The sequence below is a fragment of the Dendroctonus ponderosae genome, unplaced genomic scaffold, assembly GCF_020466585.1.
Source record: "Dendroctonus ponderosae isolate FM_Combo_2020 unplaced genomic scaffold, Dpon_F_20191213v2 Dpon_F_20191213_4, whole genome shotgun sequence".
NCBI lineage: Eukaryota > Metazoa > Arthropoda > Insecta > Coleoptera > Curculionidae > Dendroctonus > Dendroctonus ponderosae.
In genome coordinates this window covers 4,947,202-4,959,633 of record NW_026018611.1, presented here as the reverse complement: position 1 = coordinate 4,959,633, position 12,432 = coordinate 4,947,202, and the positions used below count along the sequence as shown (strand labels likewise).

Here is a 12,432-nt window from a genome sequence, read left to right as displayed (position 1 = left end):
GATGACTCGTATAATTCCGAAGATATGAGTACTAATTACCGAGGTGGATCTGATAAGCGCCTCATTTGTACAAAAATGTTAATAATGCGTTGATTGAACAAAGCAGGCAACGAGAGACATCGATTTCGTTATTCACGATTATTATTTCTTCGGCGATCTTCCAGCTCAAGCTTAGATGCAGAGAATTTTAATTCGATTGTATCAATTTTGAGAATTTTCATATTTTTTCTTATATCTAGACGCACCTTTAGCAGGAACTTTTCTGGATTCCATTGCAAAACGCTGCAACAAATGAAACACGCTTGTGAACACCGTCTCAGTTTTTTCATATAAATATTTTTGTTTGGCTCAATCCCAAACTCCAATTTAAATTGCAGAATGGCAAACATCTTCAAACTGAAAAAGTGGGGCCCAATCGATTACTATTTATGTTGTAATGAATCAGTTCCTCATCGAAATTCAAAATTATAACTTACTTATTACGGATATTTTTAGTAGACGATCTGGAATTTCTCCAGTTATTAAAATTTTTTCTATTTTAATACTTTAAGCATCTTCTGAACATTTTCAGTTTATTCAATTAATTTTCCCTTTTATAAGATTTTTTAAATCACTTTTGCAGCATAAACACCCGATGATAATTAAATAACGTTAAAAAATATAAATTGCACCTCGCCTATGCCGTCATCGCTAACTAGCAACAACACTGATCAGAGAGTGTGAGTGAGACACCGCTATGATCTGTCGAAAATCACCAAAATTAGGTTAGCTCACACATCACATAAGTTTTCAAATTCACCCTTTTATTTATTTAATTTAATCCGTTATGCAAAGTTTACGGAAAAATGGAGCCCCCAATCAAGCCCGATGAATCAGACTGTTGTAATTCCGGGTGCAGCCCTTGCATTTTGGACGTCTATGAAGACCAGCTAAGAAAATTTAGGGCTGCAAAGTGCAGCTCACAAACCCTCGCTAACTGTCTTTCATTGACCTCCTACAGTGTATTTAGGCTTGCTGCTACGAAGGGCCACACTAAAGATTCGCGGTTTTTCACGTTTCAGTATGTAAGACCTGAAAAATGTCGCCCCCAAAGTGCAAGTACTAACGTTGTCTATGAACCTGGCCAGTACTTGCTCTTCAAAGGGAGAATACACGGGGAAATGTTTCAGAAAGCCTACACTCCTATTTATGTGGAAAATCAAGTTTCAAATTGCTTCACTGTGCTGGTAAAACTCTATGAAAATGGTCGCGCCTCCAACCTGTTCAAGACACTGCGGGTTGGAACTGAAACACTTTGGAGAGGACCTTATGGGGATTTTCGGATAAACTACGAACAGAAACATATGCTTTTCATAGCCCAAGGTACTGGTTTAGCTCCATTTTACAATATACTGATCAAAATGTTAAATAACGAAGACTGCTACTGTTTTCTCACATTGATTTTTTGCTGCCAAGAAAAGAACATTTTGCTCAGGGACGAATTGTACAAGCTGAAAGATTATTGGAATTTCCAATGCGAACTGTTCATATCGGGGCCAAACAAGCACAGCTTTGACAAAAAATACAACGAAATTGTACATTTTAATAGAATTACCGTTGAGGATATTCAAAGATTCATGGAATCAGTGAAGGGTAGTTTTAAAGTACTGATATGTGGTTCTCAGAGCTTCTGTGATAATATCAAAAATATTCTATTGGAGTGCAATGTAGCAAAAGAAAATATTACAGTGTTTTAAATTTTCTATGTTAAGTTTGCATGTCAGCTTTCCCAGTTCCTTCGCCTAAATGTACAGGATTTCAAATTAAGGAAATATACAAAAGAGGACGGTTCAAGCCATAGTCGGTTGATGATCGTGAGCCTTAAAAATCAACCAAATTTTTGCGATCTGAAGGGCCTAAGTCTAGCAAAACTTTTAACGTGCGTGTTTTTCCATTTCAGTGCGTGGTTTTTCTCCTAAGAAGCTACTCTATATGCACATATTTATAGTATTTTGCTCTTTGATAAGGAAGATATCATCGGTTGAAAATCGCTTAAAATCGTCCAAAAATACCAATAAAATTTTTTCGATGAACAATTTCAATAAATAATAAATATTAAAAGTTTTTTCAGTAAGCTTTTTTCCTCGTTTTCTCAAAATGAATGAAAATGATGTAGAAATCGAGCTATTTTGAGAGATTTGATATTGTTTGAAAATATCGACTTCTACCCCTAGAAAATTTTCGATCTGGTAAAAATTTCCCATGCGTGTTTTTTTGCGCTCAATCCATAGGTTTCGACCTAAGACTTACGCACATTTAGTGTTTTAATCTACAATAAGAACAATATTGGCGGTTAAATATCGATTATTTTTGATCTGAAGCCGATAACAATTTTATCAATCAACTCGTTGCATTCCTCGCTCCTTTCCGATAAAAATCGTATACAATTTTAGCGACTTGAGCTCACACATGTGAAATTGTAAATATTCAGGCCCATGTTTGTATAATAACTGTATATTACTAAACTTTGTACTTGCGTTAGGTTGAAAGTCGATAATCATGAGAACAGTTTCTGCTAATTTAGCCTGTTGTTACTACAACCATCCCAGTTTTCTAATTAATTTAATCTAAATTTACCCTTGATAAGTCAATATCACAGATAGTATTAAATGGTGACTTTATCTGCAAAATACAGCCATTTGCCTGTAAGGAAGCAAATATTCCTGTGACCGCAATAAATAAAGATTCAATTATAAATAAGGTATTTAATGTGCCTGAAGTCTTATATATTCACTATCTCATAAAAATGAAATTTTCAACCATCTCACTCATCCTCTACCTAAAGCTAAGCTTTAAAACCGCCTTAAACAACGCCTTGAGAAAATAATAGTTAAAATATAGTCAAATATTCCAAGAATCGCCTATTATTCCTTAAAAAACATGTATTGTAGTGGTAACGAATAAATACTGATTTTTTAAGTCTTTTTCAAAAATAAACCTTTTGCTCAAACACACGTGGTACCCGATATACCGAAGTGAAACATTCAGCCAATAATACTCCTTTGTACTTCAACGATCTTACCCTACCTTACATTCTTCAGATTAATCCCTCAAGTTGCACCGTCCAATGCATTTTTTATCGAACTTATCAGCGGAAATTTCGTGCCTGCTATAACACCCATATTACAAATACCTTTAAAGTCATCGGCATTTAAACAGTAAACCATTGCGCCGCCAAAATTGTGGCTTTTAATAAATTCCGCTTTATACGTGAGACTTTGCGAATCATCAAACGAAATCCATTCGTAATACTTTGCCGCATATGGGCTGAAGTTTTCCATATCGAAAACCGGCGTGATGTGGTTCTTTTGTAGAAAATTGCAAATCATTGGATATGAAGCAAATCCCAAATTGCCCAGTTTCCCATAGCCAGAAGCTGGAGCATACAAATCATGGCTGTTGGAATTTACCAACCTGGAAAATCAGTCAAAATTGCCCACTGATTCGCTGGTATTCTGCTCAATCAATACCTGAAGCTGTGCCCATAAGTGGGCAGCCCAATCACAATCTTACTCTTGTCCATTCCAAGATAATTCCAGTAGTGACTGGAATAGTTTATATTTAAGGTTGTTAAGAAGTACTTTTCACTGGAGGTTTCGTACAGGGGCGAATTTATTCCGGTGAAAGGGGTGACGCTTGTAAAGTAGTGAAAATCGTAGCTCATCAGGTTGACAAAGTCCACATATCTGGAAAAAATTGCCAATTTAATGTACCACTTCAATTGGAAAAATTGTCAGAAACTCACTCGTTCATATAAGCAACATCGTAAGATACATCGACGATATCGGTAATCGCAGCTACAGCAACAGTTAGGAAAACTTTGTATTTGTCTTGTCTGAAAAATCCTTAGGTAAAGTGCGCTCATTTTTGCAATTCCAAACAAAATTGTCGGATCCCGTTACGGGAATTTAAAAAAAGTTGAAACTGGTGAGTTTTGCGGGGTTTTAGGTCGTGGTGGAAAACAATTTCTTCCTGATGTTTCGAAGCACGAGCGACATGCATCTTCTGTGCATGTGAATACAAGCCAGCGGTGCTTGCAAAACGTGAGAAAGACATTGTTTTATTCGACGGCCTGCAAACCCCAAAAACTCACCAGTTTCAAGCCTCACTCTTTTGATTGAAAAAAAAGTTCTAGAAAATGCATTTTTTTATGGAAAAAACGTGTTTTAATGCGTTTCACCTGGCAATTGATTTTCTCATTTCGGATAAAAGTTGCGTGAAATGCATTCTCTGATTGGGGTCGTAATTAATTTGAGCCCCTGGAAATTCCCAGTCCAAATCCACTCCATCAATGTTAAGCTGCTGCACATAATCCCAGACTGATTTGATAAATCTAGAAAGCATACACTTGAAACCTTGTGGATTGTTTGAGAACGCAATTACATTTTTCTGTTGGTGTGGTTTTTCACCATTTCTGGAAAACCGTTCTGGTTCCCAGCCCCACCCACTGACACTAAAACCTTCAGATTTTCATTGGTTTGTTTCAGTTTGATTATTTCTGCTAAAAAGCCTGAAAAAGTCGCAGACTGGATAAGTATTTTGAATTCAGCAAAAACAACTGAATTCTTACTTAATTGTTCATTATCCAGATAAAGACTGTTATTGACCACACTGGCAAAGGCCAGATTCAAATGGGTGCATAAATTGGGATCAATATCACTGACCTGCATTGACTGGTCATTGGCAGGAAAATTAAAATAACAGACCAGCCGCAGTGCATTGGGAGCATGATCTGGTTGATAATTGTGTACGAACTTCGGGATTTCTGTTACGTTCTTGTTTGGATGCGTGTTACTGTATGCGATTGCTCTATATCTGCTGTTTTCCAGATTTTCTGCAACATTTATATATAATATTTCGTTTAAATCATTCTCAAATTGCCTGTTATCCTGATACTACGTACCACTCGAAACAAACGTGTTTAATCCATTCTTTGGATAAACTAGATTTTTGTAAATGCCAAACAGGATCATATCAGTGGCACAAAACACGGTCACTGCTAGGATAAGGCATCCTACTATAAGCAGAGTTTTTCTGTCCAAATACACAGGAGTTCTATAACAAACAAAAGCTCTGTAGGTTTTGCATAATTTAAACGAATTGAAAATGAACAGCTTGATATTTATATGCGAAAACTTTAGATTATTTGTTCAATTTGGCAAGTTTGCCAAAAGCACTGAAAATACGGAAGCTTTGGTTCTTGAAATAGCGGTTTTCGCTCCTTTACGGGGGCAGATTTAAGGTAGTAGGTAGCGTTCAATTGGGCATTTTTATTGCCTTAGCAATTTTTTTTGCCTTGGATCTTTTCTCCCTGTTGTCTGTAACTTCACTGGCTGTTCAGATATTGATTAACATGCCCCTTCGATTTCCCCCTGTATAAGTTTAAGTTCTTGGGCCTGTGACCACTGGCTACGCTTAAAAAGGCCAAGAACAATCAGCTTTTTTATCTGAACTGATTACTTTGTGACTGATCGAGCTCTGATGAGTTGAAAGGTTGTTAGGCTGTTTGCCGCAAAAGTTTGTGAATAACAGCACAATAAAACCGAAATCTATAAGGCAATGAGAATAAGTTTCCTCAAGGTAAACAAACTGAAAATACCTGCGAACCCTGTGCAGGAGAACGTATTGGTTGTGCTCCTCTGAAAACATGGCTTATCAGCGCAGAGTTAAAAGCATAGATAAAGACGAGTAGGTTAAAAGCGGAATATCTGATAATCAAGCACCAATGCAGAAACACTGTTAGAAAACATAATCTTTTGATGATTTATGACAGGTAAAACGTAAATAGAACTCTAACCTCCACAGAACATACCCCAGGGGGGATATTTTGTGTCTAACCTCAATGGGCACTGACAATTGACAATACTCGTCTTTATCTATGCTGACAATTAAAGCGACACTTGCATATGCTATACAATGTTACAAAGTTTCTATTAGGAATTTCTCACGTCTGTCCAATATCAATATTTTATTCACGCCTCTTTACTGCGCTTTACGCTGCTACTGAAAAAAGCCATTGACTTGCGGATTAAAGGTCAGCAAATTTTAAAAAAAGAATTGGACTAAATAAAAAAAAGGAATATTGCAACGTTGGGCAGGCGACGGGACGCCATCTCTGCGGTCTATGCCAGGGCGTAGATAATAAAAATGTCAGATAATATTTTTATTGACAAATCTCTCATTCCAATTGGTATCAGTGAAGTGGAGTGTCAGTAGAAACAGTAATTCTATCTAGAAGCGGCTAGAAGTGTGTGGTTTTTGTTCGAAGTGGAGTTAGAAGGACAGAATAATTCGGAATCGAATGATTCAATTTGACATCGAGAGTGTCAGACTTCAAGGCAGTGTTTATAGTTTATATATGGCTGTCATAATAGTGGTTGAATAATGTGCGTGAACGTTATTTGTTGTTATAAGTGACCAGAGACTATGTAAAAATATAAAAAAATGGGTGCAAAAGACTCGAAAAGGGCTTGCCTAAGCTACGAGGATGCCGTCAAGCGAAGTAAGTGCACTTGCATGCCCGTTTTCCCATAATATGCTCTTCACATTCCCTATCACATGATTGGTATGCTAGAACATAAATACCATTATGATAATTCGGTGTGTAAAATTAAATTTAAATGCCTTACGGCAACGGAAAGCACCGAATTCCGCGTATCGTGCGTTCTCTTTTAACTTTAAAGTCCCAATCCCTGTGTTGGCTTTGTGCTGTGCACTTTGTTGCCCCATTATTAAGCTAATTGATCTAACATTAGTGGAACAATAATTATGCTATTAGAGCGGCTGGTTTCCGTTGTCACTGTTCAATGTGCGTAATATCGCATACAGAACAAACATTTCAGCGAATTCCTTATTTATGCTTGTTGGAGTATTGTTCATTGCATAATGTTGCTGGGGTTTCAAATTGCGCTCCACAAATAGCACTTTGTTAACTATCAATTAATGATATGTTTATAAGTTGCTGCAGAATCGTTTGATTACGTGGTCTAGGTATATCTGCTATATGTATTTTGTAATGTTATTAAACCACCGCTATCATGTAGGATTATTTTCCATTCTCACATCTTGTTTATTGAGATGATAAGCCAATGAAGCAGTTGCAGCAAAGCATCAGTGGGTTAAGCATGTTTTCATCAGCTCTGAGCATCTACCTGTGGATTAATCATTGATGAAAACGTTTCATTACGGGTTTCTAGAATGTAAATTTTAGTACCCATACAGTAACTGGTTTCGCGATGAGGCAGGTTCAAAGGTCTACTTTAGCATGTACCTACTTTTTATTGCAAATTGTTTGTGGACACAGTCAATTATCTCCTCATTTCAACCACATCAACATATTTAGCTTCGAAAAATCGCCACTTATTCCACATTAACGTGCTTCATATGTAGCTAAAACTAAATCAGTACATTAAATATTAAATGTATATAATTAGCGCAACTAATTCAACAATGGGAAACTATAATTATCGCTAAATTATACTGGCAATAAATTTAATTTTCCTTAGAGGCTTTTAACCACGTTTACGTTTGAACTGAATAACTGGTTATACAATGAGTGTGGGATATTAAAAAATTGAAGGGAAACTCATGACAACGTGCAGTACAGAGTGAAAATATTGTTTAGATTTTGCAGGATGTTTGGGGAACTATTTGAGATCGATGAGACTAATTTGCCCCTAAATTCTACGCTGCTGAAAACAGTCGCTTTTTGATAGCTTACGTTTTGTACATAAAAAAGGTGCTTTTAGTCCAAAACCTTAATGTCAGCCGTTTTAGAGGAACAGTGCAGTTTGTGGAGAAAACATCAAATCATTAATCATTCAAGCTATTTGATTTGTATTATTTGATTACCATAATACCATTACCATAAACCAGTTAATACAGTGCAATTTATCAGACAACCGATTTTTTTCAAATTCTTTGTTTAATTTAGAAACTTTTTTGGCTCTTGCATCGTTTTTGTATCTGCCACTGTTTCCAGTTATTTGCAAGGTATCAGAAAAGCACGAAAAAACGCTGATCGGTACTAAAAAAATGCAAGAAGCAAGAATGTTTCTAAATTAAAGAAGAAATTTGAAAGTCTGTGGTCAGACTTCAGTGGCACACCAAAAAAAAACACCCTTCAAGAAATATCTGAATAATTCTAGAAGTGATAAGGATTTTTTTTTTAATTATACAGCAAGTAAGTGCAGTATTTTGCCAAAAACATGCAAAATATTTTTTTTCTTCACAAATAACGCAGAAAACTGAAAAATTTAATTACATCGGTACCTGTCTGGTTTTGTTTGGACGCACTTCTGGAAATATGTATTGTTTTGGAAAATGCAATACAGGCCATAGTTTTATAAAAACCTCTTAATAAAATCATCCAAAGTAAACGTTAAATTATTTTGATAAAAAACCAAATAAACTGTTTTTAAACGTGCAATTCGTGATCATCTTGGAAGCAATTGCACTTTATTTCTGCTTCATCTACTTCCACCTCTTCAGTATTGTCCAACCAAAATTCCTGAGGCAAGTTGAGTTCGTGAAGATACTGCAGGGTTTTCTAGAAGATATTTAACATCGATCTTTTTTTCAGCAGAATTTGAATTTCCAAGTGCCAGAAGTGCACGTGATTCGATACTATGAAATGCCTATTTGGATCTGTCTAGTTTAATTGGTTTCCACCGATGTAATAAATTGTGTTGCTCCTGTTGCCCTTATCTTGTTTTCTGTGATTTTCCAATGTTCGTGTTCACTTTCTTATCCGATTGGTATGGTTCAGAGCCATTTTGAGGCGTTGAATTGATAGAAAGGCCGGAAAATTTCCTAATTTGGGACGGTTTGGCGACTGGATTTGTTTGTTTTTGGAACGCTCCTCGATTGATCGATCTTGATGATATTTCGGGTCAATAAAGGGCTCCAAACTTTCTATTGTTTAAGCAATAATTTGCCATAGCCACCAGGTGGTTCTCAATCGAATTTTTGATGGTTGTGTGCATGGGAAACATTAAGAAAAACGGACTTGTGCGCTATCAATCATAACTATTATCTGAGTCACTCAGATAATCTTCCGGTCTGAAACTCATCCAAGATAAATCAAGCCACTCTTCCAGATAAACTGAAACGGGACGCTCTGTTATTATTAAAATAATCGACGGAACAAACCCACTCTAGATTTAAGTCAAGATAAAAACCGTTTAAATAGCGCAATTTAAAAAAATCCCTATTAAACTCAATGCCAGAGATACTGTTGAGATGCTTTGTTAATTGCAAGCTTTGAAAAATTAGTCAGGCTTTTTAATAAAAAAAAACAGGCGAGTTTCTGCCAGTGATTGAACTGATATATAATAGTAAGCATTTGCAAAACTGTTAAACATAAAAATAATACAGTTGGTGTCTGATATTGCTAATTTGTTAAGAGCCAGATGAATGATAAAAGCAATTTACAAGAAAGAAACTACATAGATCGTATTTGCTTTCACTTAGCCATCAGTGAACGATGTTTTTTTATATCCCATATTCCATACCGCCGGTATACGTTACGATAGATTACGAGCGACATTACGGAATTGTTTAAACGATGGTAATTTTCATATTTATTGATTTTTAATTGAAGAGGACGTACTCAAGATAGCGCAAAATAAGCTTGCCGATTAGAATTTTTGCAATCAAATTCTGGCAAACAATGTAATTCAAGGATTCCAGTTTGTTTTATCGTTCTGGGATCTAATAATAGTGTGACGGTTATCCGATTTGTTTTCACGGTTTTATTGTACAATATATTCAAGCTTGAACAATTGCATGATGCAGTCAGACAATCGATAAGGCATGTAAATGGGTCAGAGTGTAATAGGAAAAATCTTGGAGTAAGATGCACTAGAAAATTGTATAGATTTTCGTTAGTTTATCCGAGAATTGATTACGGGAAAAGTTCGGACGCAATAGTCTCTTATCAAGTTTATTTACGAGCATTACAATCAAAGATGGGTATCCTTCTTACAAATACTTTAAATTTATACGACTCGAAACCCCGGTTGTATTCATATATGAGTGGTTTTATCAGTTTTGAGTCTAGGAACAATAGTTTCCCAACTTTATCTGCTGTTATCTCTTGGACCTAATAGCCGTTTGGAATTTATCCAATTATTCTTTTCTGATACGTTTCTCTAGACAAAACCTTGCAAGTTTCATCCACTGTTGTAAAATAACTGGTTAATATATATTGCCTAAATCCATTAATTATGTAACCTTTATATGTATAGGAACAAAGGGTACTTGATTTCCATAGTACAACTTCACTGGAATCTGGCTGGGCAAATATTTAGATACTTCGAGTTCATATTGACTTGGTTGATATCTCAAAAACTATTCACTTACTAAGCATATTGTTTGCTCAGTGTATCGCGTAATTGAATTATTATCGACAAGTACCTATAGGAAATATATTTTTATTCCTTTAGTAAAGCTAGCTTTTATTCATCCCGCGGAAACAAAGAATGACGATCACATTTTGATTAATCCTTGCACATTTTCGTGTATATCTCGGGAACCGCTGATTATATTCAAATACATATTAGAACTTTTTGATAGAGAATGGCGAAAACTATCTTTTTCAATTTAGGCTTGATCAGAAATTTCGCGCTTTGGAATAGTTAAAATGAGAAATCCAACTTTTGCGCGGCAGTTGAGGTTCAATAGCTTCTATCTCGGAAACGGTTGGAAATACCTGATTAATCAGACTTCTTCAGACCCTTTCGAGAACTATTTTGGTTTTTTCGATTCAGTTTTTATTCGAAAGCTTCTCAACATTGTGAAGTTTGCCAGACTGCCGCTCAATCACCTAAATATTATAATTTCTAATAAAGCTTTTATTAATAATGGACTGAGGCTTATCGGCTCGTGGTTCAGCTTTCATTACAAAGTCATCAGTGTGGCGAAATATTCATCAACTATCGAGGTTCACTGTGAATTATCACAATTTTTCAAAAATCCCAGGCGAGTTGTTCAAGAGGTTTACTTAGTAAATTAAATAGATAATTCGTACATTTTTTTGCCGAATTTATGCTCATTTCTATTTCCGCCATAATTTCGTAAAGTTCCCCTCCGATGGATAAAAATCGAACGAATTCCTCGTTTATCATTTGCGGTTGCTATTCTGATTTAAAATTGCGCTCGAAATCTTGAGTTGAAAAGATAATTTCCGCAAGAAGCGAGCAATTTCATTCAAGTAAATTAAACAATTATATCTAATCTTCCTACTCAAGGCTGGGGATCCATAAAATAGTCCTATTTTTGGTTGAGCAGCTTGAGACCTTGCCATGGGATCGTTGACGCTGGTCTTAAAAATGTGGCAATTAGGTGTTCTGTCACATACCATTTTTTTGTTCTTTGAAATTTGAAGGAAATACATTAATAGAACCAAAACGTTTCATGGATCGACGGTAATTGCCGTCAAAAGGTCAGCGTTTATTGTTTGGTTGCACGTTTAGCATGGTGGTTTTCTTTAAGTAGGTGACTACAGCATTAACATTCTGGTAGTATTGGAATTGTTTATTTCTCTAAATTAATAAACCACAAGTGCTGGCGTTTGTGTGGATTTTTATCGGCTGCAAAACCTATAGATAAATTCGTTGCGAGCTAAAATCTTGGATCTTCTCAGTCGGAAACATCTGCTTCGTGCAGAGTGAGGACACTAATCACCAGATCTCTGCGTGCATCCTGGAAACGCCTCATTTTCTCTTGTACGTTCTTAAATTCCCGAATCTCCACATGTTCCAAGTCAGCCAGGGATTGGTTGATAATTCCATAGTCCAGTTCATCAGGCACCATTCCTTCTGGAAGATTTTCCTTGTGGCTTGAAGCCATTCTATGGCGGGACGCATTCCTTTGAGGCTGTGCGGATGAGCCGCACGTTCCACAAGGGGCGGATCCTCCTCCAAACCGGGAGGAAGGTTTGCCTTTTTTCGGCTGCAACTTGGCAATGAGCACTCGGGAGTCCTCGCAAGCCTCGGGAATTTCCACGATATTTTTGCCGGATTCCAAAACGCCTTTCGGTATGATCAGTTTTCTTGTGTAGAATTCTTCGGACATTTTCGGGCAGTTTAACTTAGAATTTTTACGATTTTCAAACAGTCAGATCAGAAAATGTCGCTGACAAGTACCAGTTAGGTGCTTGACGAGTTGAAATTATTTAACTTAAGTGATGTTTAAAACAAACTAATAAACGGCGATTTTAAATGAATTCCAACTATTTGTTTATGTTGTTAGCTTTGCTTTGTTCCATTATTCCACGTTGCTTTTTGAATTATTATTTTATCTATTTAAACAGCCTGTTATTTGGAAACGGCATTGATCAACAGTGAGGAGATTTAGTTTTTGGGTTTCGCGTTACAGCCGGAACATGGAAAG

The 12,432-nt window shown here is 36.2% G+C and overlaps 3 protein-coding genes across 6 annotated transcripts in view; 2 read left to right on the top strand and 1 right to left on the bottom strand.

Moving 5' to 3' along the window:
* The first annotated feature begins 734 nt into the window (after window positions 1–734).
* On the top strand, window positions 735–2,976 carry LOC125504315 (NADH-cytochrome b5 reductase-like). Its single transcript, XM_048666154.1, has 2 exons — window positions 735–1,064; window positions 1,170–2,976. Exons 1-2 carry the CDS (start codon window positions 846–848, stop codon window positions 1,734–1,736), a joined length of 786 nt encoding a protein of 261 aa, XP_048522111.1. The 5' UTR covers window positions 735–845; the 3' UTR covers window positions 1,737–2,976.
* On the bottom strand, window positions 2,730–5,708 carry LOC109544026 (chitinase-3-like protein 2; the record flags this gene model as incomplete). Its single annotated transcript, XM_019914013.2, is given in 8 exon segments — window positions 2,730–3,453; window positions 3,510–3,725; window positions 3,785–3,874; window positions 4,220–4,372; window positions 4,423–4,549; window positions 4,610–4,873; window positions 4,943–5,094; window positions 5,639–5,708. Coding segments are annotated over 8 exon segments (1,416 nt in total). The 3' UTR covers window positions 2,730–3,089.
* Window positions 5,709–6,189: 481 nt separating this feature from the next.
* The window catches only part of LOC125504314 (ubiquitin carboxyl-terminal hydrolase 32-like), an 18,941-nt gene continuing 12,698 nt past the window's right edge, over window positions 6,190–12,432 (top strand). For 2 of the 4 annotated variants that reach the window (XM_048666152.1, XM_048666150.1), the window contains exon 1: window positions 6,191–6,541. In XM_048666152.1, the coding sequence (XP_048522109.1) occupies window positions 6,484–6,541 (58 nt within the window). In that variant the 5' untranslated portion in view covers window positions 6,191–6,483. Of the gene's footprint in view, window positions 6,542–12,432 lie in introns of all 4 variants that reach the window. The other 2 variants (XM_048666151.1, XM_048666153.1) reach the window with 2 other exon arrangements.